This window comes from Oncorhynchus tshawytscha, linkage group LG07 (assembly GCF_018296145.1).
Source record: "Oncorhynchus tshawytscha isolate Ot180627B linkage group LG07, Otsh_v2.0, whole genome shotgun sequence".
Taxonomy (NCBI): domain Eukaryota; kingdom Metazoa; phylum Chordata; class Actinopteri; order Salmoniformes; family Salmonidae; genus Oncorhynchus; species Oncorhynchus tshawytscha.
In genome coordinates this window covers 34,733,694-34,761,273 of record NC_056435.1, presented here as the reverse complement: position 1 = coordinate 34,761,273, position 27,580 = coordinate 34,733,694, and the positions used below count along the sequence as shown (strand labels likewise).

The window sequence follows — 27,580 nt, the reverse complement described above, 5'->3', positions numbered from 1 at the left end:
AAATGTTTTTCAATCTCTGGTTCATTGATCACTGTTCAGAGGACAGAAAGCTTGGCAGGCATTAAGGCTCCCGGACACGCAGGGCAAGACAAATACAGTATTATTGTGAATTTAGAGTGAAAATACATCAAGATTTACACAGCAGATGCATCTGTCAACAGGGTTGTGATATCCAAAGTAGCTCAAATAATCATGCGCTCATTGGCTGCTGGGGACGTGTGTGTGTGTTTGTGTTTGAGAAATGTCCAAAAATAAGGCAGCCCCTTCTCAAATTCACAAAAATCTTATAGGTTTTCAAAAGAGGGATATTTCGACAGCACATTGTGAGGCACTGCATTGCTAGATGAAGTGTCAAAAACCCCTCTGGGGTTGATTTATCGAGACTCCATTTCCTAATCAGCGCACGACTGCTGCATACTCTAATGCCACCATCTTATTGTTGATGTGGTTGAGAGGCATGGTGTGTGTGTGTGTGTGTGTGTGTGTGTGTGTGTGTGTGTGTGTGAGACTGTAAACACACACTGAGTGAAAGATTACTGAACGGTGCAGGGGGATTGTGTTTGGGACAGGTACTGCTGGGTCATTAGCTCTGAGCAGGCAGGCAGGAGTCAGTGTCAGTCAGTCACATAGAGTGGCCCACAGAGTGGCCCTCTGGAAAACGAGAGAGAGGTGCTATAGTCACCCAGTACTCAGCAGTCCCAGTGAGTTGCCCAATAAATGTGTCTACTTTGCGTGACCGATTGGCTAGTTATGGTTGGCCCATCTGTGTTTGTGTTACTAAATGTTCGGCCACCTCGCTCAAAAACATGGATGTGGCAATCGTTATGACACGACGTCAGAAAGCCATAACCGCTGCTTGAATCTTTTAAAAGCAGTTGCTGCTGAAGATCTAAGCGGAAAAGCCCCTACGTTATTTCTCCTAAGTGGTAATGGCTAAATCAATCACCATCCACCTCCGAGAGCACAGCTCTACTGTACAGGAGTGGACCTCCAGATACCACAGCTCCAATTGAGCTGTCAGGTCTACTGCTTTATGGGTAAGTGAGCCCGACAGAGGGGAGTATATTGGGGAGTGAGAAAGAGTGTGTGTGTGCGCATGAGAGAGAAATGTATTTGAGTTTCACATGGTCACGTCCACTCCCAGTGATGCTGCTGTACCCCCTCCCCCTCTCCAGAGGGACCCTGATACTGGGCTCAGAGTCTGGGGCTGGAGACGGACTGGCTCTCTGTCTACCGGGAGCACGGCAGCTCAGTACATATTCCATCTAAAATAAGCAAATTAAAGAGAGAGCTTCTCTCACACATATCCACTCATATGACCTTAGGTGGCTGGGAAGTGTAACACACAGTGGACAAACGTTGTCATCTGCACTAACGAGGCATCAATAGCCAGTCACTCTTTTAAAACTAAGCCAAGAGCAGACGATGGACACAAATACACAAAAGGCGTCCGCATGTTTCCCACCCGAAACAGTTCGGTAGAGTTTGTGCATATATTTTGATGACATTTTTGTTCCTTATGGAGTTCGGTGAGGGGTTTTTCTGCGGTTCGAGCCACGGAAAAATTGTTCTGGCGGTAAGCCGAAGTTCGGAGCCAAAATCTATGCCCTTTTACCAGGGATTGGTCTTTGTTGTCATTCAATGAGAGACTAATTTGCACATTTTTTCATTGAATAATACTGCACCAAACATCTTAATTGAATGTATAAATTGCGTGACTAAGACTCTTCAGCAAAAAATAGTACTAAACAGTACTATTGCTGCTTTTTTCTTGTTTTTCAACTGAAGGTCTTTTAAAGGGAGTATGCGATCTGAAGCATGCTGACGCCTTAACCTGTTGAGTGTAGGGTAGCCTAGTGGTTAGAGCATTGGACTTGTAACCGAAAGGTTGCAAGTTCAAACCCCTGAGCTGACAAGGTACAAATCTGTCGTTCTGCCCCTGAACAGGCAGTTAACCCACTGTTCCTAGGCCGTCATTGAAAATAAGAATTTGTTCTTAACTGACTTTCGCCTGGTTAAAATAAAGGTAGGGGGAAGTATTTATGAAAAACGCACTCAAATAAAACTGCCTATTTCTCAGGCCCAGAAGCTAGAATATGCATATAATTGTCAGGTTAGGATAGTAAACACTCTAAAGTTTCCAAAACTGTCAAAATATTGTCTGTGAGTTTAACAGAACTGATATTGCAAGTGAAAACCTGAGGAAAATCCAACCCGGAAGTGCCTCTTATTTTGCAAGCTCCCTGTTCCATTGCATGCCTTCCCTCCATTTAAAGGGGTATCAACCAGATTCCTTTCCCTATGGCGTCCACATGGTGTGAACAGTCTTTAGACATAGTTTCAGCCTTGTATTCTGAAAAATGAGCGAGAACGATCACATCGCGTCAGTGGATGGCTGTGTCCCCCAGAGTTTTGCATGCGCAACAGCTTGGAGCAGACATTTTCTCTCGCTCTCCTATTGAAAAAGCTACGGTCTGGTTTAAATATTATCGATTTTTTATTGTAAAAACAACCTGAGGATTGAATATAAAAAAGTTGAAATTTGAAGTTGAAGTTGAAAAGTTGCCAAATTGAAATAAATTACTATAAAAATCAAACATGCAAATTAAAGCTACACTTGTTGTGAATCCAGCCAACCTGTCAGATTTCAAAAAGGCTTTTCGGCGAAAGCAAAGGATGCTATTATCTGAGGATAGCACCATAGTAAACAAAGAGAGAAAAGCATATTTCAACTCTGCAGGCGCGACACAAAATGCAGAAAAAAATATAATTCATGCCTTACCTTTGATGAGCTTCTTTTGTTGGCACTCCAATATGTCCCATCAACATCACAAATGGTCCTTTTGTTCGATTAATTCCGTCGATATATATCCAAAATGTCCATTTATGTGGCGCGTTTGAACCAGAAAAACACCGGTTCCAACTTGCGCAACATGACTACATAATATCTCAAAAGTTACCTGTAAACTTTGAAATGTTTTGACAAACTACTTCTGTAATACAACTTTAGGTATTTTTTAACGTAAATAATCGATGAAATTGAAGACTAGGTGTTCAATACAGGAGGAATACAAACTGTAGCATGCTTTCTGGTCACGCGCCTCTATCGAACAGTACACTTCAAGTGACCCTCGTTCAAGATGGCCGTACCTCTTCATTACACAAAGGAAAAACCTCAACCAATTTCTAAAGACTGGTGACATCCAGTGGAAGCAATAGGAACTGCAAGAAGGTCCCTTCGATTCCCAAAGAAAACCCATTGAAAAGAGAGTGACCCCCCCCAAAAAAATCTGAATGGTTTGTCCTCTGGGTTTCACCTGCTAAATAAGTTCTGTTATACTCACAGACATGATTCAAACAGTTTTAGAAACTTCAGAGTGTTTACTATCCAAATATACTAATGATATGCATATCTTATCTTCTGGGGATGAGTAGCAAGCAGTTGAATTTGGGCATGCATTTCATCCGAACGTGAAAACACTGCCCCCTGTCACCAAGAAGTTAAGGACAGACAGACCAGAGAGAGAGACGACACACACACACACACAGAGACACACAGAGAGACACAGAGAGAGAGAGCTACAGTATAGAGCAGTGAACATGGACACTACAGGACAGCAGCAAAGCCCATTGTGTTGGTTGAGATAAGCAGAGATTACAGCAGCCAAAGGGTCTGGGCAGAGTAGAGGTCTGCTGAGGGCTCAATATCTGGGCCCCGTCCAACTGCATGTCCCCTTCTCTCAACGCTGAGTGAAAGAGAGCACAAAGGGGACTGTCACAGAGATATTACACCTCCTCCTCCTCCGTTTATCTTGGCTCGCATCACCGCCAAGACACTGAGAACTCCCCAGGCAGGCCCTTAGTGCCCAACATCTCACTGGCCAACAACAATGTGCTAGAGATGGCTGTCCACAACATGGACACTGAATTAAAAATATGAGTGTGTGTGTGTGTATGTATGTGTGTGTGTTGGTTCTTCTAGGCGTTTAGGAGTAAGGTTTAGGGTTTCAGATAAGGTTAGGGCTATGGTAAGGGTTAGGGAAAATAGGATTTTGAATGGAAATTCATTTCAGGTCCCCATGAGGATAGAATAACGTGCGTGTGTCTGTGTGTGTGTGTGTGTGTGTGTGTGTAATAAAATCTTATTAATAGAGAAAGGCAGACAGAGAGCGAGAAGAAGTGAAAGTGAATCTGAAGAGAGAGTGCGTGCGTGAAAATAATTAGTATGGTTGAGTGGGGTGACGAGAATTGAGCCTGTATGATCACTGAGCGCAAGGAACATGGGCCCTGCTCCCAAACAAACCTCACACACACACAATTAAACTTGATAACACTTCAGCCAAGATTAACCACAGCAGTTTGCACGTCTGGAAGAGGGCTGGCTGTCTGGGGATTGCTACGTAAACAGAGCTGTAACAGAGCGACGACAGTGTCAGGATACTCCTCAAACAAACCGCAGTATAGAGACACCGGAATCTACAAAGATTTTGTTTGCTTTACACAATATACCATGTTTGATTAATGCCACTCCTGCAACCTTGGCCCTGTGTAGCCCTAGAGCATATTGTCATGGTTTAAGTCTGAATGACACCCAGTGTTGCAGTAGACTGCAGTTTTAGTGTAGGCTAGGCCTAAGTGTGTGATGTCCACTCACCGAGTCTCTTGGCAGCCTGCAGGGCGTCGGGGGCATTGTCAGCCACGTAGAAGCGCTGGACTGTAACCCCACTCTCCTGCATCAGCTTCTTGCTCTGATACTCCTGCAGGTTCAGCCATCGCCTGGAACTCACCTGTGCACACTGCAGAGAGGGAGACAGCGGCAAAGAGGGAGAGAGAGACAGAGAGAGAGAATTGCTGAAATGTTTTGTTAAAAGTAACCAAATATTTAACGGAAGACGTAATTAGCTAAACACTAGGAAGCTGGAAGGAATCCACCATCAGGGAGCAGTTGAGGCCATGAGATTAACCTTGGTTTTCTATTCCCCTGAAAGTACTACTACTACTAAGAATACGGCTAAACAGGCACAGGTTTTCTGTGAGGAGTATCCTTAGTGACAGCTTAAGATTTCTGTTTCAAATTAGGCCTACATGCAAAGATTACTTTGCACTGCACAAGCCGCTGTTTCAACATCTGGTGATGTTCAGGAATTATAAATATGCCCAAACGTTGATCAAGGTTTGACTGACTCTCGGTTAGAGGGATAACCATACCGGAAGTGCAGGTGTGTCTGATTAAGCCTTACTTATGTTCAGTTCTCCAGAGTGCATTTATTCCCATCTCTCCACCCTTTCTGCCTCCCTTTTCCCTGCCTCTCCATCCCCCATAATGAGACCGGTAGACAGGCCTAGGATGTCTTCAAACTGTTTGCTCAGTCAGCAGATGCAGCTAGGCTGTCAGCTCCAGCTGTTGGCACTATTAAACAGACAGGTTTTACTGTGAGACACCTGTGTTAAGGTTAAACGCCCTCAGTGTTGTCAGATGGGCACATTACCCTGACTGCAGTCAGTCTAACATTGTTAAGGAAAACAAAGCCATTGCCATAATAGAAATTCAGAATGCTAAAAAAATATATATATATATATATATATATATATATATATATATATATATATATATATTAAACTTTGCCTGAATTTCCAAGACTTAAAAGTAAAATCTACTTAAACTATATTTTGCACACCAAAAATTCCCATTAGTCCACTGGTGATAGTCCCAAAATGTTTTGCTTGTCAGCAGTCAAGTTTAAGATATTGTACTTTCAAGAAACAAAAAGTGTCACTTGCCACATGATAATGCATTTTGCAAATGATATTTAATTTCTCTTTTCTTATTCCATCCCTGCTTAAGAACGTGTGTGTGACTCCAGCAGGCGTAATCCCGTCGTGATCCACTACAAGCCCCGCTGATGAATAATGAAGGCCTCCTCAAGTGTAACAAAGTCTGAGGGGCTGATCAAACAAGCCATATTTCAGACATCCTTTAAAAAAATGAATCCTGACAAGGAAGGGTTGACTGAAGGCTGATGCAGATGAGGAGTGGAAGGGGAGGGGCTGCTGCCATCTGACTTAGTGGTGCGAGGGGACTGACAAGGCCAAGCCGAAGCACTAACTCTCAAACAGAGCTGCCTGGGAGCCTCTCCATCATTCATGAGAAGAGAGGAGAGAGGAGACGGGCTGAGAGCACTAGGCCATCTCGACGGCATCCACGACCAACTGAAGGGAGGAACTCTGACCCTGCTTAACCTCACAGGGGAAGCAAGGCAACAAGGTCAAACCCACACTTGCTATAACACATATCTACAGTAGGCTGCATGACAGTGTGAACATCAATAACTTAGCCCACAGTAGGGTTGCAAAGGGTCGTAAACTTTCCAGGAAATTCACGGAAATGTACCAAGGGAAATTAAGCCCGGGAATTTTGCTTAAATTCTTCAAAGTTAAACTAACGGTGAACCTTTTTGTGGGATAAACATAAGGCAATTCTAGGTCTGTGGCAAATTTTGGTTAAACTATCCCCAATTCAATGGAATTGCAACCCGCTGCATACAGTGCACTCTTCCATCACATGTACAGCTGATTCTCAAGCTCTTGCACAGTAATGATATGGTATTGAACCCACCCAACTACACCGTCTGAGCCAAGGACTACATGCTTTCTGGTAAGTTTGAACTTACAATACAGGGTGGGGTTAACTAGTAAATAGTAGCCTACAGCAAAATCTGTTTAAATCATTTCTAACTTGTTAACAATTTCTGCTAGTTAGTTTTTGCTACCATGTGGGTTTTAGCTTGTTTGAGCCTGCTAACTGAGGAGTGTTAATTCACCTGTTTCCATACATGCTTCATTTTAAAACATTTGGTTTACAAAAATGAGTTGTTTAATCTAGCTGCTTAACTATTTATCTGTACATGGAATTGTATTTGTTGTTTCTTTACTAATTTTTCTCTAATCTTTACAGGAAAATGTCAAGGACACTATCTGATGTGTGGAGACATTTCACTGCAGCTAATGTAGAAGGAAAAGCTGTGTACATTTGCAAATACTATGCCAAATCATATGAGAAGAATGCAACAAAGATACAAAATCTGACCAAGTGCATAAAGTTCCCTCACAACAAGCAACCTCCGACAAAAGTACCTCTACTTCTATTCGAGGTTAAAATTAAGAATCAGACACCTTATCGATAGCAACAACTCATGGTCCTTCTGGAATCAGAAGGTTTTTTTTACTCAATGGAGGAACGTAGTCAGAGAAATGCTGATGAATGTCTTGCTCGAGCTGTTTATGCAACTGGTTCACCTCTGATGCTCACAGGCAATGTGTATTGGAAGAGATTTCTGAATGTTCTTTGCCCAGCATACACCCCTCCAACCAGACATGCTTTATCTACTCATTTGCTGGATGCAGAGTTCAACAGAGTTCAAGTGAAGGTCAAGCAAAGCATAGAGAAAGCAGACTGTATTGGAATCATCTCTGATGGGTGGTCGATTGTTTGTGGGCAAGGAATAATTAACTACATCATCTCCACCCCTCAACCAGTATTCTACAAGAGCACAGACACAAGGGACAACAGACACACCAGTCTCTACATTGCAGATGAGCTGAAGGCATTCATTAATGACATTGGACCACAGAAGGTATTTGCACTAGTGACAGAGAATTCTGCGACCATGAAGACTGCTTGGTCTAAAGTGGAGGAGTCCTACCCTCACATCACACTCATTGGCTGTGCTGCTCATGCATTGAATCTGCTTCTCAAGGACATCATGGCACTGAAAACAATTGATACACTCTACAAGAGAGCCAAGGAAATGGTTAGGTATGTGAAGTGTCATCAAGTTACAGCTGCAATCTACCTCACCAAGCAAAGTGAGAAGAATAAGAGCACCACATTGAAGCTGCCCAGCAACACCAGTTGGGAGGTATTGTCATCATGTTGTTCCCCTCCTGGAGGGGAAGGAGTCTCTCCAAGAATTGGCCATATCACAGTCTGCCGATATGTACATCCCCATCAAGAGGATCCTCCTGGATGATTTATTTTGGGAGAGAGTGGTAAGCAGCCTGAATCTCCTGAAACCTACAGCAACAGCCATCACACGGAATGAAGGAGACAATGCCATCCTGTCTGATGACCAGACTCTGCTTGCAGATGTAAGAAGAAATCCGTACTGCCCTTGTTTTTCAATGTTGCTTGAAGCAGAGGAAACTGCAGTTCTGAAATACATCAAAATGTGTGAAGACTTCTTCCTGAAGCACATACACGCCGCAGGGTACATGTTGGACCCCAAGTATGTTGGCAAGAGCATCCTGTCTGGTGCAGAGATCAACAAGGCCTATGGTGTCATCTCTACCGTGTCTTGTCACCTTGATCTGGATGAGGGCAAGGTTCTTGGCAGTCAGGCGAAGTACATTTCCAAGCAAGGGCTTTGGGATGGATATGCAATATGGCAGTCGTGCCAACATCAACCACCTGGTGGAAGGGACTTGGTGGATCTGAGGCTCTTTCCCCTTTAGTTTCTAGACTATCATTTTACAGATGTAGTATGTTGAAAATGTTTTGGCAGAGAGGTTTGAAACTCTTTGTTATTGGTCTATTAACTAATTTACCGCATGGTGATGTTACCATGGAAGGCCAAAACCTCATCCCACCAAGGCTGATATTTCAGGCCGTCTTTTCAAACAGCTCTTAAACTAAAATAGCATTACTTTCATATTCAGAATTTCACAGTATTATTCCAAGTTTTTAGTGTGGAAAGATATATAAACCACAGGGGGGTATTGTATTGCATGCATTGTTCACTGCTACCCCCTTCCAGGTAAGGCGCAGTGGAGACTTCATTAGAGCAGAAACGCCCAGCGTCCATAGGAAGCGGTCTAGGCCTACTACAGTATGCTGATTAGTCTCCCTTACATCACTGAATAATGAGGGCATATGCGGGTCCTGTGGCTCTGCCTGGAAGGAATCGTCTTCCACAAGTAGGCCTGTTTTCTTTCTTTGAAGGGGGTGTCTGAGAAGTTCTAGGGTGAAACAAAATGACATCAGTCCCCATGGCAGTGGCACACTTGCGCCATCCTACAGTCATAATGGCCAGACGGTCTGTCTCACTGGAGTAGAACAGTTCAATGGCAGGGCACCAGATATAATATGAATTGCTTTTCGCGTCCACTGCTTCCATTCAAAACCCTTCTGTTGTCCTACTTTGGGCAACGCATTTACCCACGCTTAAGTTATTCAAAGCCACAGACTGAGCTCAGAGCTGACCCTCTCGTGAAACTTCTCTGGGGTCTTTTTTAGAAACACAGTAACAACCAGTATTCAGTCTGATGGTTTGTTCCTCATCTAGTAGTGTTAGGTGTTGCATGTTATAAGTGAGTGGAGGCAGTGTTGCGTGTTAGTGGGTGAGTTGTGTGTTGTGACTGTCTGGCCTATGTCCTTGTTTAAAAAGCTAACACACTGCATTCTCGCTCTCATGTCGACTTCACTTTAGAGGAACATGTTCCAAAGCTCCATGAGGCAAACAGAAACAAGTTCCCTGTCATTTACTTATTGGCACAAAGTGTGAGTTCCTCTCTGGGACTCCATGGACTTCCCTCCTCTTAGTCACCTTGTAGTCTAAACTCTGAACACTGGCCATGTGTGTGTGGTAAGTGCGTGTGTTGAAGTTCAGATGTGAGAGTGGCATTTTAAATAATATCTCACCTGAACTTCAATACATACACATATTTTATAACAAGTGCACACTCGTGTTGGAGAAAAAGAATGTATACAGTTAGGCAACATATTCGGGATATTTTTTTTACACGATATCGCAATATTATTTTTGACAATACCACAATATATTTTTGAGCTAGTCGGCTGTGCCTGCACCAAAACTCCAGTATTTGTTTTTTTATAGCTTGTTCTCCATCTTAATTTTAATTAAGGAGAACATTTATTTTCCAGCACTTTAATTTCCATGACCGATCAGAACTCGTTCTCTCATTCCCTCTCGTCTCTCTGCAGCAGACATGTCGTGAGCAATATGTTTGGAACATCGGATCGTAATAAAAAATATATATATATATTTTTTAAATCACAGTATCAAATTGCAATACATACCATATGGAATCGTGACAATCCCAATACATATTGTATCAGCACCTTGTCTAAGTATTGTGATATCGTATTGTGAGGTCCCTAGTAATTCACAGCCCACGCTGAGTGTTATGAAGTCCGCAGAAAGAACTAGCCTACAGCGTTTCAGCATAATAACACCTGCCTCTTAAAATAATAACATTGTAAAAGGAGAAGTGGTGTTGGGTCTCTGAGGACTCAACAGAAAGGAGACATCTTTAGGATGGAATGGGTTACATTTCAGATCCAACATCGCCTTGAGAGCTCTCACATCTGTGAGTAGATCATTAACAGGCTAGCATGAGTTTGGGGTAATAAAACCAGTGGAGCTCAATATTAAATCTGACCTGACAAGCTCTGACAACGTCTGCCGAGGAGAGGAAAGTTACTTTGTTACTCCTTTTAATTCCAGGCAACCTGAAAAACACCAGCATAAATAAAGCAGCTGTCGTGTACCTGGCGAACAGTTGGAGAGGGGGAGCAGAAAACACACTTCAGAGCGATTAGGGATGGCTAGTCTCTCCCACCAAAGAGGGAGAAAAAGATCCCAAAATAACAGCTACTGAATAGGAAGTGAGGCTGGCGGAGTCCCTCCAGGCGCTGACAGTTAGCTTGCACCAAACAATAGAGGAGTGAGACACCCCCACAGCACTTTATTCCCCAGTACAGTAACATCCACATACCGGTCTGTATAACCACAGTTATACCAAGGAAAGTCTAAAGCCACGCTTTACCCGGGCACTCTCACAAATAGCCCTTTTATCCCATTGCCTCTTCTCTCTGATAAATGCAGTTATTTCTGTGTGTTTCTTTCACCACAAAAGGGACAACATGCAGGGACACATGATTAGCGAGTGATTTGTCATAGGAAGTACTACAGTACCAACATTTGAACTCTTGAAGCCCCAGCGAGAGAGAAAACATGGTGATTGTCGTTTAAATTGCATTTCCATAGTTTGCTTGCCATTCCCATTCTCTTTTGAAAGTATTTTCAGGCACATACAGTATGTACTTTCACAGGATTCTCTTTCATTTTATTTAATTTCCTGTTCGACTCTTTTTGCAGTAAAGTGCTGTAAGTCATGGAAAAGTCACAGCGAAGTCAAGTCACTGCTGAGCCAAGGTTAAGTCATTACTAACTCAAGAATAACGGCCAAGATCCACAGAGCACATTGGGGCATGCGGGAGGACCATTGGCTGATGCGAGCAGCGGCGAGGGAGCGGGGACAGTGTGGGACCTACTTTGGGAAAAGCTTAACTTTATACATACTCTGCGATATCGCTGTGCACTAATCAAAGCTCACTATAGCTTCCAGACCGTACAGGATTGGTTGTTGATACCTAGCTTGCTAGATCGCTTGCTAAGTACACACATGACGGAGACGCTAGCGTGGCTAGGGTAGTGAGTCGTGCATGCGCTGCAGGCCGGCACCAGGAGAGAGATAGCAGTGAGGAGTGGCTGGCAGGAGGCTGCCCTCCCCAGAGACACTCGTTCTACAGTAATTATCTTCATTAGCGCTCTGGAGACTACCTACCCAGTGCTATTAACCCTACACTCATGGGAATTGGCCTATATGGAACGGGCTAAATTGAAATGCATTTTACAGAAGAAATATGAAATGCATAAGCATGGTAGCAATTGAAAAGAACAGTTTGGAGATAATGGGAACATTTGACTAAAGTTGAGGACACAACATTTAACCTAAGACTGAATCCAAACATTACAGGGTTGATTTCATGTGCTTTACATTTACTGTACTTTGTTGATAATGAAATCTGAAAATACTCTGGATATATTTAGTAACATGTTAAGAATATTCCTGGAAAATATGGGGTAGGTGCAACATAAGACAAAAATGACACGGGTTTGAGTGAGAGGCAAAAGAAAAATCACACTTAGGGCACAAACACATCACATGCATACACTACTCCCCTCACATAGATCAAATGCACACACACACACACATCCACTGAGGTAGAAAAAGAGAAAGTAGGCCTACACAGACAATTCTTTTATGAATAGGCCTTAGAAACAGAAGAAGAAAAGGAGAAAAAATGCACTAAGGGAGCCAGGTCTCATTCATTGTCATTGTGAAAAGGAAAAAAAGCCAATGTTACTGAGTGGTGAAGTCATAAAACATGAAAGGCCATAACTCTGTTACTGGAAATTAAAGCTGGAGAGACAACCTGAAAGGGTATGCATCAGTGAGCACATGTAGCGCTCTTGCCTCTGTTTTTACTCAATATGATATACCCAGGCAGTGATGAGGAACTTCACGTCTAAACATTGACACAACACCATATAGCGGTGACTAGGGCTTCTTATGTTTTTTATACTGGAAGACAGTATTGGATCATTTAAGTTCAGGATAATCAGAATTGAGAAACTTGAATTGGGAAATGTAGGGGTTTGTTTCAAAGAAAACAATTCCACATTGCTGGCATCTTATTCCCTGTCTGACCATCAACATTGGTCTTCGTCACATCAAAGTATGAGCAAAAATTGTACTGCAATTTTATTGGTCGAGGGGAATTGACCACACCCACAAATTGGGGAAAACTTCCCCACTGATGCCCATTGTAAAAGAGCCAACTTCATTGTCAATTATTTGTTATACAGAAATAACAAAACGTGACGAAAAGCTGCTTTGTTGTTCAATGTACATGTAACCAAAAATCCTGACCTACGGTTCACAATAATCCCACATAGGAAATAGAGCATGCGAGAAGAGCGCTATAGCTTCAGGCTATTCAGTGTGGGAGAGAGGGAAATGTGGGGGCTCGGTGTCCAAGTAGGCTACATATAGCTGTGTGTGTGTAGAAAACATTTCACCAGAGGGAAGACATTTTACTTGTTTAGTATAGTCCGTTTGTAACTCCACTCACTATATCTAGTGGTATAGTCTGTTTGCGTTGTTGGTCTTGGCTAGCTAAATGTTCCAGTTGGTAACGTTAGCTAGCTATCACTAACTCACGTGGCTGCTAGCACCGTCAAGAAAAGGGGCATGAGGGAAGACCTATAATATTACGTTTTTTGAGAACGCTCAGTACCAGGTAATGTTGAAAAGTGATCTTTAGACATGTTATACTTTTCTTAAAATGCAGAATGGAACAAAAATATAAATAAAAAACGTAAAGCACTGGTCCCATGTTTCATGAGCTGAAAGAACATATTCCAAAAATGTTCCATACTCACAAAGAGCTTATTTTTTTTCAAATGTTGTGAACAAATTTGTTTACATCCCTGTTAGTGAGCATTTATTTTTTGACAGGTGTGGCATATCAAGAAGCTGATTAAAAACAGCACGGACATTACACAGGTGCACCTTGTGTTGGGGACAATAAAGGGTCACTCTAAAATGTGCAGTTTTGTAACACAACACCACAGATTTCCCATGTTTTGAGGGGGCATGCAATTGGAATGCTGACTGCAGGAATGTCCACCAGTGCGGTTGCCATTTTTAAATGTTCATTTCTACACCTTAGGCAGCTTCCAAAGTTGTTTTAGAGAATTTGGCAGTACGTCCAACCAAGTCTCACAACAGCAGACCACGTGTATGGTGTTGTGTGGGTGAGCGGTTTGCTGATGTCAACGTTGTGAATAGAGTACCCAGCGGTGGAGGTGGGGTTATGGTATGGGCAGGCATAAGCTACGGACAACGAACACAACTGCATGTTATCAATGGCAATTTGAATGCAAAGAGATACAGTGATGGAATCCTGAGCCCCATTATCCCGGCATTCATCCCCCTCTATCACCTCATGTTTCACCATGATAATACTTGGTCCCATGTTGCAATGATCTGTGAGCAATTTCTGGAAGCTGAAAATGTTCCTGTTCTTCCATGGCCTGCATTCTCACCAGACATGTCACCCATTGAATATGTTCGGGATGCTCTGAATATACGTGCACAAAATTGTGTTCCAGTTCCCGCCAATATCAAGCAACTTCAGAGAAGTGGGATAACATTCCACAGGCTACAATCAACAGCTTGATCAACTTTACGTGAAGCCAATGTGTCGCGCTGCATGGAGGCACATGCTGGTCACACCAGATACTGACTTGTTTTCTGATTCAGGCCCCTACTTGTTTGTTTTTTTTATTTTAAAAAAGGTACCTGTTACCAACAGATAGATATCTGTATTCCCAGTAATGTGAAATCCATAGACTAGGGCCTAATACATTTATTTCAATTGACTGATTTCCATAATATCTTTTAAATTGTTGCATGTTGCGTTTATATTTTTGTTAAGTATCGTTTTGTAATTGACTATAGCAAGCAAACCAACATTTTTTTTTTGTTGTTGCTGTGAGCCAATGAAGTAACATAGCTAAGCACAAGTTGTTTTCCCCGCGGTTGGGTGGGGCCGCGATGTTCTAATGCCACCAAGTTCAAGCGAGAGAAAAAAGTGCCAATGAGAGTAGAGTAGCACCACAACATTTTGTGAGTGTTTTGTTTCCAGCTACGATCTTGACATTTATTATTAAAAATAAGCCTTTTTACTTTAAGAGGTGCACTATGCAGAAATCGCTCCACCATTTCCTTGTTGCTAAAATTCTAATGGTTCGCCTAATTTCAGTTTGTGACAAAACCATTAGTGTAGAATTATTTATTTTTTTCAGCTGGTGTACAAAACCAAAAGGAAAAAGATGCAAAAACAAAATGCATAGAAATAGCACACATTAGAACAGATATACTGCTTCTTAGACTTATACTGTGTGCTTAGACAGATCAATAACCCATTTCGACGTGAGGTTGTCAGGTTGTCCAAAAGTTACAGCTTCAAAGGGAAGATTTCAGAATTAGGTTGCTGTTAAACATTCTGATCTTTATTATCATTCGAACTAAAAGTCTCAGTACGACAAATCACTTTACATTTGTATTTTGGTAGAAATGTATATTTGACCGAAGTCATTTCGGAAAAAGCGTTCGGAAAAGTGATGTAGAGAGACCACTAAACGAGCAGGAGTGAAGCCACTGTCCACATAAGACGGTAAAGACCCACATCATACCAAGTCCAATTGCTTTTGGAAAAATATTTGGCACTCTGAATAAAGCTAACTAATCATCTGACGATATCCTGGGATTTCCTTATTTTGTATCAGCAAAAAAAAAGTATGTCACAAGCCACAACTTCACAGGAGAGCCATTTGAACGTTTTTTGTTGTTTTTTTGGAAGAAATGCCTTCTGGAACATGTGAACTTTCATGTGCCTTGATAACAAACTGGTATGCCATCTGTAAATACGAATACAATTGTTAAATTACGAGCCTTGTTGGTTAAGCCACAGAAAAAGTAAGCAACCTTTCCACTAGCCATGATTGGCTGAGATAATGAGTGGGCTGGACATGCCGAGAAAGGAGTTTGGATTGGTCTGCCATATAGAGGGCTTCTGTCTATTTGAGCTGGTCAGTCTGTGTTGGTAATCCTGTCGTGCGCAGCTTTTTTTTAATGTATCGTGTAGTGGAGCTGCATAAGTGTTGTTCTCTACTTTCTGGAGGATAGAGTTTTGAAATCAGTGGAATTAGATTATGATAGCTAAATAGATGGAGAAAACACCTGTCTCCGGATGTAATCCGGAGACAAGTGGCATGCCATCCGTGACAGGGAGACAAGTTCATGATGCATGATGATGGTCTAGATAGCTAGCTAACGTGTATGACATTCGTATCCCAGAACCATTTGCTTTGCTAGTTAGAGCCTAATGTTAACTAGCTAACATTGAACCTGGTCGCTTAGCTCCCCGCAGATTCATGCAGGGTAAGTAACGACATAATTTGGCACTATGTTCATTGTTTAACAAGCTAACGTTAGCTGGCTGGCTCGTTAGCTAACGTTACTTGACTTGTGATCTTAAAAACGTTGTTTATGTAGCTAGGTTCAATGTTTACCTAGCTAGCTAGCTACATGTCTTAAGCTAAAGTTTATTGTTAGCTAGCTAACTAACATTAACTGGCTGGCTCCCTAGCTAACGTTACATGTATGACATTATTATTCATATCTCAGAGCCGTTTGCGAATTAAAGTCTAATGTTAGCTAGCTAACATTGAACCTGGTTGGTTAGCTCCCAGCATATTTATGGAGGGTAGTAACAACATGATTTGGCACCATGTTCATTGTAGTTTAACTAGCTAACGTTAGCTGGCAGGCTTGTTAGCTAACGTTATGTGACGTGTGTTATCTTACGCGTTGTTTACCTAGCTAGGTTCATTGTTTATCTAGCTACATGTCTTAAGCTAAAATGTACAACACGTGTTGAATATGACCAGTGTCAGAAAACGTCTGCAAAAAATAGTAATGAAATTGTTGCCAGCAGAGCTGGTTAGGTTGTTATCATGTTATCCAGAGGTAAACAAATAATCGGCCAGAGCAAGTGTGCAGTCCTAGAGCGAAACAAGATGGGTGGGGCTAAAGCTTAAGAGGGTGTGAACGATGCTGAATGGGTGTAGACAAAGAAGAGCTCTACACAAGATACCAAAACATTCAAAGGCCATTTCCTCAAAAGTAATTTCCTCAAAAGTCAGTTTGCAAGGTTAAATCAACTGTCAAAGCAGAATTGCTTTCCCATTGTTCCTCAAATGCAGTGTATGATATACCATTTTGTAGCTCTGAGTCTCTACACAATTTCAAATGTTGAGTCACAAATAAGTATCACATTCAGAGTGCAGAACTTTAGCATAGACCCCTTTACACCCCTGCTGGCTTACACCTACTAGCTACCAACTAGCAGCCTTGAAACATATAACTTATTAGCAGTTCAGAACATAATTATTGATCATACTGTTATACATGAAGATAAACATTTACCATCATAAACTCAGCAAAAAAAGAAACGTCCTCTCACTGTCAACTGTGTTGATTTTCAGCAAACTTAACATGTGTAAATATTTGTATGAACATAAGATTCAACAACTGAAACAAACTGTTCTACAGACATGTGACTAACAGAAATGGAATAATGTGTCCCTGAACAACAGTGGGGGTCAAAAGTAACTGTCAGTATCTGGTGTGGCCACCAGCTGCATTAAGTACTGCAGTGCATCTCCTCCTCATGGACTCCAACCCAACAGGTCCCAGGCGTGCTCAATGGGATTGAGATCTGGGCTTTTCGCTGGCCATGGCAGAACACTGACATTCCTGTTTTGCAGGAAATCAGCCATAACTGCTCGTTCTGTGTGTGGTGGCATTGTCATGCTGGAGGGTCATGTTAGGATGAGCCTGCAGGAAGGGTACCACGTGAGGGAGGAGGTCTTCCCCGTGACGCACAGCGTTGAGATAGCTTGTTGTCATTGCAGACACAGTGCAATGATGCTGTGACACACCGCCCCAGACCATGACGGACCCTCCACCTCGACTTTCCCGAAGAAGATCCACTGTTCGGACCACCACCCAGGACAATCGATCTGATCCCAGTAGGCGACACAAAACAATGCCAAAGAAGGTGCAGACGGAGCAGTCTTCTGGTCAGAGTATACTACTCGCCAATGTCCAGTCTCTTGACAACAAGGTAGACGAAATCCGAGCAAGGGTAGCATTCCAGAGAGACATCCGAGACTGTAACGTTCTTTGTTTCACGGAAACATGGCTCACTCGAGACACGCTGAGTCGTTACAGCCACCTGGTTTCTTCACGCATCTCGCCAACAGAAACAAGCATCTCTCTGGTAAGGAGGAGGGCGGGGGTGTATGCCTTATGAGTAACAAGACGTGGTGTGATCATAACAACATACAGGAACTCAAGTCCTTTTGGTCACCTGACTGAATTCCTCACAATCAAATGCCGACCACATTATCTACCAAGAGAATTCTCTTCGATCATAATCACAGTCGTGTATATTCCCCCCAAGCAGACACATCGACGGCCCTGAAAGAACTTCATTGGACTCTATGTAAACCTCATATCCTGAGGCTGCAATTACTGTAGCCGGGGATTTTAACAAGGCTAATCTGAAAACAAGGCTCCCCAAATTCTATCAGCATATCGATTGTGCTACCAGGGCTGGCAAAACCCTAGACAACTGTTATTCTATCTTCCACGACGCATATAAGGCCCTCCCCCACCCTCCCTTCGGGAAAGCTGACCACGACTCCATATTGTTGCTCCCAGCCTATAGACAGAAACTAAAACAGGAAGCTCCCGCGCTTAGGTCTGTTCAACGCTGTTCCGACCAATCAGATTCCACGCTTCAAGATTGCTTCGATCACGTGGACTGGGATATGTTCCAGATATACATCAATGTTGTTGTCTGAGGCTACGCTGACTCAGTGAGCAAGTTTATTAGCAAGTGCATCGGTGATGTTGTATCCACGGTGACTATAAAAAACCTTTCCTAACCAGAAACCGCAGATTGATAACAGCATTTGCACAAAAAGTGCGAACCACTGCTTTTAAATCCTGGCAAGGCGACTGGAAACATGACGAACAAAAACAGTGTAGCTACTCCCTCCGCAAGGCAATCAAACAAGCTAAGCATCAGTAGAGAGACAAAGTAGAGTCGCAATTCAACGGCTCAAACACGAGACGTATGTGGCAGGATCTACAGTCAGTCACGGATTACAAAAAGAAAACCAGCCACGTCGCAGACACTGACGTCTTGCTCCCAGACAAATTAAACAACTTCTTTGCTTGCTTTGAGGACAATACAGTGCCACTGACACGGCCCGCTACCAAAACCTGTGGGCTCTCCTTCACCATGGCAAATGTGTAAACCCTCACAAGGCTGCTGGTCCAGGCGGCATCCCTAGCCGGGTCCTCAGAGCATGCGCAGACCAGCTGGCTGGTGTTTATGGACATAATCTATCCCAGTCTGCTGTGCCCACATGCTTCAAGGAGGGCCACCATTGTTCCTGTCCCCAAGAAAGCTACGGTAACTGAGCTAAACGACTATTGCCCCGCAGCACTCACTTCTGTCATCATGAAGTGCTTTGAGAGACTAGTCAAGTATCATATCACCTCCACCCTATCTGATACCCTAGACCCACTCCAATTTGCCTACCACCCCAATAGGTCCACAGACGACGCAATCACAATGCACACTGCCCTAACCCACCTGGACAAGAGGAATACCTATTTAAGAATGAAGTTCATTTACTACAGCACAGCATTTAAAACCATAGTACCCTTCAAACTCGGGATTGAGCTCGAGACCCTGGGTCTCGACACCGCAATCTGCAACTGGGTCCTGGACTTTAACGGGCCGCCCCCCAGGAGGTGAGGGTAGGAAACATCTCCACCCCGCTAATCCTCAAGGGTGCCTTCTCAGCCCTCTCCTGTACTCCCTCTTAACCCATGACTACGTGGCCATTCATGCCTCCAACTCAATCATCAAGTTTGCAGACGACAGTGGTAGGCTTGATTACCAACAACTACACGACGGTGGTGAGGGCCCTCGGAGTGTGGTGTCAGGAAAATAACCTCACTCAATGTCAACAAAACAAAGGAGATGATCGTGGACATCAGGAAACAGCAGAGGGAGCACCCCCCTATCCACATCAACGGGACAGTAGTGGAGAAGGTGGAACGTTTTAAAGTTCTTCAGCATACACATCACGGACAAACTGAAATGTGTGGTGAAGAAGGCGCAATAGCGCCTCTTCAACCTCAGGAGGCTGAAGAAATTTGCCTCAACACCAAAAACACTCAAACTTCTACAGATGCACAATCGAGAGCATCCTGTCGGGCTGTATCGCCGCCTGGTACGGCAACTGCTCCGCCCACAACCATAAGGTCTACACAACGCATCACCGGGGGCAAACTACCTGCCCTCCAGGACATCTCCATCACCCGATGTCACATGAAGGCCAAAAAGATCATCAAGGACAACAACCACCCAAACCACTGCCTGTTCACCCCGCTATCATCCAGAAGGCGAGGTCAGTACAGGTGCATCAAAGCTGGGACAGAGACTGAAAAACAGGTACTATTAAATCTCTAGCCACTGTATATAATGATTACATACCCTACATTACTCATCTCATATGTATATACTGTACTCTATACCATCTACCGAATCTTGCCTATGCAGCATGGCCATCGCTCATCCATATATTTATAAGTACATATTCATCCCTTTACACTTGTTGTAGTTGTGAATTTGTTAGATATTACTGCACTGTCGGAACTAGAAGCACAAGCATTTCGCCACACTCGCATTAACATCTGCTAACCATGTGTATGTGACCAATAAAATTTGATTTGGATAGGCCAAGTACCCCTGGTTGAGAACCACTGCTGTGGAGCACTCAAGGTGATCGTCTGTACTCATACAAAAAGGCAGACAGAGGACAGTGCTGTGGCAAACTGCATCAGATTGTGCAGCTGCACCGCCAAAGACTGAGTGGCGTGGAAGGACAATGCCAGGGTATCAAGGGTGGTAGAAAATTGCTCATACATCAGAATTCCTTTCTCTATATGGCATTCAGCAGACCCCGAAGCACACTCAGCTCTTACTTTCAAAAGAAACAAATTGGCAGTAGTGCAGCAAACACAGGTTTTTGTGAGAGTGCTACAGAGATGGTTGTTCTTCTGGAAGGTTCTCCCATCTCCACAGAGGAACTCTGGAGCTCTGTCAGAGTGCCCATTGGGTTCTTGGTCACCTCCCTGACCTTGGCCCTTCTCCACTGATTGCTCAGTTTGGCCAGGTGGACAGCTCTAGGAAGAGTCTTGGTGGTTCCAAACTTGTACCATGTAAGAATGATGGAGGCCACCGTGACATTTTTTGGTAGCTTTCCCCCAGATCTGTGCCTCGACACAATCCTGTCTCGGGCCTCTATGGACAAATCTCTGCTATTCCACAAAATGGCCTTAACGCCTAATGTCAAGATGGGCTGGTACATCTCGTGAAGTAGGCTAGGCCTTAACCATTTCCCTATTTTAGGCCATGCATTAAGGGGAGGGAAATCCTATATGAACCAATAGAACACAGAACCGAAGGAACGCTCCCACACAATAACATAGCAGGACATTTCTAGAACAGATGGGATGAAGAGCCCATACAAAACGGCAGAGAGCGAAATCACTACATTGTAGGACACCTGGACAGAGGCCAACATCACTCATTCACTCTTCAAATTCAAAATCTGGAGTGCTTAGTTTAACTTTTTTTTGATGTATGAATAAAAGAGCCTTTGGCCGGCTCCATAAAGGGCCAGCGGTTGCATTAAAGCATTAGAGAAGAATGGATATGGCCCTTCAATGGCCCAGTGATCTACCCCTCTCAGGGATGGCCATCATCATTAACATGTCTCAGAGGCTGGACATAGTGCTCCCTCCATTAGAAGCACAGAGACAGTATAACTCAATACATCGATATGGGATTGATTCCTAAAAGAGTCCTTGCAAAAACAAAAAAAATGCAGCTGCTTTCCACCACAAGGGAATACGTGTATTTTTTTAACAAGCTTATTCATGAGCAAGTCTATTGACCCGGCCTAGCTTTGGGAATAGGAAGAGGAGCTTATGGGAGTCCAGTCAAGTTGTTTATTTTCTGCAGAAGACGCTTTGAAATTTCAAGGTCTCCTAAATGACAAGATGGCCTAGTTGTACAGTAGACTAACAATAACACCTAATGAGAGGAATGAGTAGGACATATTGCAACTACTAGATCATCTTTAGGCAACAGAATTTAGATTTTGTGGGTGTCAGGGAAAATGGAGTAAAAAGTACATTATTTTATTTCAGAATGTAGTGAAGTAGAAGTAGCCAAAAATATAAATAGTAAAGTAATGTACGGACACCCCCCAAAAATACTTAAGTAGTACATTAAAGTATTTTTACACCACTGCCCAAATGCCACACCAGTACATTAAGCATACTTTATATACTCTTACACATGCATGTATCACATATGTATGGAATACTAAGGTAAGGCCATGCAACCTGAGTTGAAACCAGAGTGAGGTGCACATGTACAGTACACAAACAGATGCATGCGCCATATATTTGTGTGGTGGACACTTGATACGGTCACATGATATTGTTGTGATACGTCACAAAATCATGTTACGACGACATATCAATACTTTGCTAAGTGTTGCTATGTGGATGGGTCACTACAGAAGGTGTAAACGGTACAGCCAAATGGTTACCTGCATAGTAGCAATATCAGAAATAGTGTCAATATAAATAAAAGAATATACAGTAGTCGTGGCCAAAGGTTTTGAGAATGACACAAATAATATTTTTCACAAAGTTTGCTGCCTCGGTGTCTTTAGATATTTTTGTCAGATGTTACTATGGAATACTGAAGTATAATTACAAGCATTTCATAAGTGTCAAAGGCTTTTATTGACAATTACATGAAGTTGATGCAAAGAGTGAATATTTGCAGTGTTGACCCTTCTTTTTCAAGACCTCTGCAATCCTCCCTGGCATGCTGTCAATTAACTTCTGGGCCACATCCTGGCTGATGGCAGCCCATTCTCGTATAATCAATGCTTGGAGTTTGTCAGAATTTGTGGGGTTTTGTTTGTGGGTTGACCACAAGTTCTCAATGGGATTAAGGTCCGGGGAGTTTCCTGGTCATGGACCCAAAATATTGATGTTTTGTCCCCGAAACACTTAGTTATCACTTTTGCTTTATGGTAAGGTGCTCCATCATGCTGGAAAAGGCATTGTTCTTCACCAAACTGTTCCTGGATGGTTGGGAGAAGTTGCTCTCGGAGGATGTGTTGATACCATTTTTTATTAATTGCTTTATTCTTAGGCAAAATTGTGAGTGAGCCCACTCCCTTGGCTGAGAAGTAACCCCACACATGAATGGTCTCAGGATGCTTTACTGTTGGCATGACACAGGACTGATGGTAGCGCTCACCTCGTCTTCTCTGGACAAGCTTTTTTCCGGAAAGGGGATTCAGAGAAAATGACTTTACCCCAGTCCTCAGCAGTCCAATCTCTGTACCTTTTGCAGAATATCAGTCTGTCCCTGATGTTTTTCCTGGAGAGAAGAGGCTTCTTTGTTGCCCTTCTTGACATCAGGCCATCCTCCAAAAGTCTTCACCTCACTGTGCGTGCAGATGCAATCACACCTGCCTGCTGCCATTCCTGAGCAAGCTCTGTACTGGTGGTGCCCCGATCCCGCTGCTGAATCTACTTTAGGAGACGGTCCTGGCGCTTGCTGGACTTTCTTGGGCGCCCTGAAGCCTTCTTCACAACAATTGAACCACTCTCCTTGAAGTTCTTGATGATCCAATAAATGGTTGATTTAGGTGCAATCCTACTGGCATTAATATCCTTGCCTGTGAAGCCCTTTTTGTGCAAAGCAATGATGACAGCACGTTTCCTTGCATGTGAACATGGTTGACAGAGGAAGAACAATGATTCCAAGAACCACCCTCCTTTTGAAGCTTCTAGTCTGTTATTCGAACTCAATCAGCATGACAGAGTGATCTCCAGCCTGGTCCTCGTCAACACTCACACCTGTGCTAACGAGAGAATCACTGACATGTCAGCTGGTCCTTTTGTGGCAGGGCTGAAATGCAGTAGAAATGTTTTTTGGAGATTCAGTTCATTTGCATGGCAAAGAGGGACTTAGCAATTAATTGCAATTCATCTGATCACTCTTCATAACTTTCTGGAGTATATGCAAATTGCCATCATACAAACTAACACAGCAGACTTTGTGAAAATAAATATTTGTGTCATTCTCAACTTTTGCCCACAACTGTGTGTACAAGAACAATATCAATAACGATATCATTGATAGACGAGGTAGTTATATGCATACAAACAGGGGCAAAGTGGCTGAGTAGCAGGATTTTTAAACATTTTAAAAAATTGTAGCAGCAATGTATGGTGTGTTTTAAGAGAGAGCCTGTTTCTGTCCTGCTCATGACTTCGGTGCAGGGCATGTGATGTCCGTAGCCTCTTTGTTGCAAAACTCCTTGATCTTCTCAAAAAAGACAAGTTTGTCTAGCTGTGTCTTGTCCAAGTGGTGCTTGTAGAGGCAGACCATCTATGGGAGGAAGGTTTAGGCCATTGCAATTATCACAATTCAGGTCCACACGCATTTCCCCAACTCTGTAGTTGGTGAAGAAATAGTGCATGTAGTTGATGACTGCACTGCTGCCTTTGCTTGCTTGGGCCAGCTCTCTTTCTGATGGGAGTTATTAGGCCATTCTCCTTGTATGACTGGTGGAGAGTCAGGCGTGTTCTACTGATGCTGAAAGAAACTCCAGACAAATATTTTAGCATTATTATACAATAGATGTGAAATGGCATTCTGAGAAAAATTCAGACACGTAATGTTAGCTAGCTAGCCAGCCATCTAACGTCAGCTGGCTAGCTAACAGCAAGCATTAACTAGCAATACAAACCGCTTGTCATAGCTAGCTAAAGTTAAGTTAACCAAATCGGTTCAATGTTAGCTAGCTAACTAACATTAGGCTATAACCATGCAAAATGGCATTCTGACAAAACATCACTAACATTACACACTTTATACACGTAAGTTAATGTTAGACAGCAAGCTTTAACTTGGAGTCTTTGGTTTAGACATGTCACGTTAATGTTAGTTAGCTAAAACAAAAATACTATAATCCCAATCCATAGGAGTAACATTACGAGTAACAATACAAACCAAATGTCATAGCTAGCTAAAGTGAACCAAATAGGTTCAATGTTAGCTAGCAAGCCAGCCATCAAACTCCAGCTGGCTAGCTAACAGCAAGCTTTAACTTGTAATGAAAACAACTTTGACTAAATTAGAAACGTATAATATCTGAAACTGTAGCTAGATTCTTACCCGTATGTATACATGGATGAAAGCGTCACGGCAGACTGCAACCCCTTTTATTAAATAAGACGTCATGTGTCATTTCTGTTTAGTTTGCACAACTTGTTTGGCCAGTTGTGTTCCACTGATTTCAAAACTCGGTCAACTTCTTCCGTGACAACATCACTGTTAATTGATGTTTCTTTCCCATCACTGTCATCAGATAACTCTATAATGTCTTCTTCAATGAAAATGTTTTTACCTAAATCAGGGATTTCCTCATCGTCTGATTCATTTTCAGAGTCAGAGAGTCAGCATGGAATGATCATCCTCCAGAATGAAGTCCATCACAACTTTTTCCCCACTGACCTTAGTCGATAGCGCCTGATAAATTCAGGGCAGCAACGTTGAGAACAGCAACAACATATTTGCAGTTCTCCATGGCTAATGTAATATCTTCCGAAAAAACTTCAGTAGAAAGGATTATCTACACATAACGAGCAGCTCATTTTATAGACAAGATGCTACACCCGCAGACCAATCTGAAACTCATCTCTCGGCATCTCCAGCCCACTCATTATCTCAGCCAATCATGGCTAGCGGTAAGGTTATCCACTTTTTCTTTGGCTAAACCAACTAGGCTCATCATTTAACAACTTTATTCATATTTACAGATGGCATAAAAGTTTCTTATTAAGGCACATGAAAGCTCACATATTCGAGAAGGGATTTCTGCCAAAAAAAACAACATTTTGATAAAAATATTTATTACGTTCAAACGGCTCTCCTGTGAAGTCGTGACTTGAGACATACGCCTAGTTTCCTGAATCGAGTCACATTTTGTTATAGCCTTATTCTAAAATTGATTAAATCATTTTTTCCAGAAATCTACACACAATACTCCATAATGACAAAGCAAAAAGTTCTGCAAATGTATTAAAAATAAAATATCACATTTACATAAGTATTCAGACCCATTACTCAGTACTTTGTTTTAGCACCTTTTGCAGCGATTACAGCCTCGAGTGTTCCTGGGTATGATGCTATGAGCTTTGCACACCTGTATTTGGGGAGTTTCTCCCCTTCTTCTTAGCATATCCTCAAGCTCTGCCAGGTCGGATGGGAAGAGTCACTGCACAGCTACTTTCAGGTCTCTCCAGAGTAGAGGTCGACCGATTAATCGGAATGGCCGATTAATTACGTCCGATTTCAAGTTTTCATAACAATCGGAAATCTGTATTTTTGGGTGCTGATTTCTGATTATTTAAAAAAAATAAGAATTTAAAAGAATTGTTACCTTTTATTTAACTAGGCAAGTCAGTTAAGAACACATTCTTATTTTCAATGACAACTCACAGTTCCTAGGCAAACTGCCTTGTTCAGCGGCAGAACAACAGATTTTCACCTTGTCAGCTCAGGGGTTGCAATCTTGCAACCGCACAGTTAACTAGTCCAACGCTCTAACCATTGCACTCCACGAGTAGCCTGCCTGTTACACGAATGCAGTAGAGGCCAAGGTAAATAACTAGCTAACATTAAACTTATCTTATAAAAAAACAATCAATCCTAATCACTAGTTATAACTACTAATCCAGTTTAGCAGGCAATATTAACCAGGTGAAATTGTGTCATTTCTCTTGTGTTTATTGCACGCAGAGTCAGGGTATATGCAACGGTGTGGGCTGCCTGGCTCATTGCGAACTAATTTTACATAATTATGACATACATTGAAGGTTGTGCAATGTAACAAGAATATTTACTCTTAGGGATGCCACCCGTTAGATAAAATACCGAACGGTTCCGTATTTCACTGAAATAATAAACGTTTTGTTTTCGAAATTATAGTTTCCGGATTCGATCATATTAATGACCAAAGGCTCGTATTTCTGTGTGTTATTATATTATAATTAAGTCTGATTTGATAGAGCAGTCTGACTGAGCAGCAGCAGGCCCGTAATCATCCATTCAAACAGCACTTTCGTGCGTTTTGCCAGCAGCTCTTCGCAAGCACAGCGCTGTTTATGACTTCAAGCCTATCAGCCTAATGGCTGGTGTAACCAATGTGAAATGGCTAGCTAGTTAGCTGGGTGTGCGCTAATACTGTTTCAAACGTCACTCGCTTTTAGATTTGGAGTAGTTATTCCCCTTGCGCTGCAAGGGCCGCGGCTTTTGTGGAGCGATGGGTAACGATGCTTCGAATGTGAATGTTGTCGATGTGTTCCTGGTTCGAGCCCAGGTAGGGGCGAGGAGGGGGACGGAAGCTATACTGTTACACTGGCAATACTATAGTGCCTATAAGAACATCCAATAGTCAAAGGTATATGAAATGCAAATGGTATAGAGAGAAATAGTCCTATAAATACTACATTAACTACAACCTAAAACCTCTTACCTTGGTATATTGAAGTCTCATGTTAAAAGGAACCACCAACTTTCATATGTTCTCATGTTCTGAGCAAGGAACTTAACTTCTTGAAGCTAGGGGGCACTATTTTTATGTTTGGAAAAATAACGTTCCCAAAGTAAACGGCCTATTTCTCAGGACCAGATGCTAGAATATGCATATAATTGACAGATTAGGATAGAAAGCTCTAGTTTCCAAAACTGTCAAATTATTGTCTGTGAGTATAACAGAACTGATATTGCAGGCGAAACCCTGAGAAAAATCAAACCAGGAAGTGGCTTCTATTTTGAAAACTCCATGTTCCATAGCCTCCCATTGCTCCATTTAAAGGGATATCAACCAGATTCCTTTTC

General features: G+C 42.6%; 1 protein-coding gene across 1 annotated transcript in view; it reads right to left on the bottom strand.

Moving 5' to 3' along the window:
- Positions 1-27,580, bottom strand: part of LOC112254430 (succinate--CoA ligase [GDP-forming] subunit beta, mitochondrial) — a 127,360-nt gene that overhangs the window by 87,004 nt on the left and 12,776 nt on the right. The window contains exon 2 of the mRNA XM_024427011.2: positions 4,655-4,796. Coding sequence (XP_024282779.1) covers positions 4,655-4,796 — 142 coding nt within the window. The remainder of the gene's footprint in view (positions 1-4,654; positions 4,797-27,580) is intronic.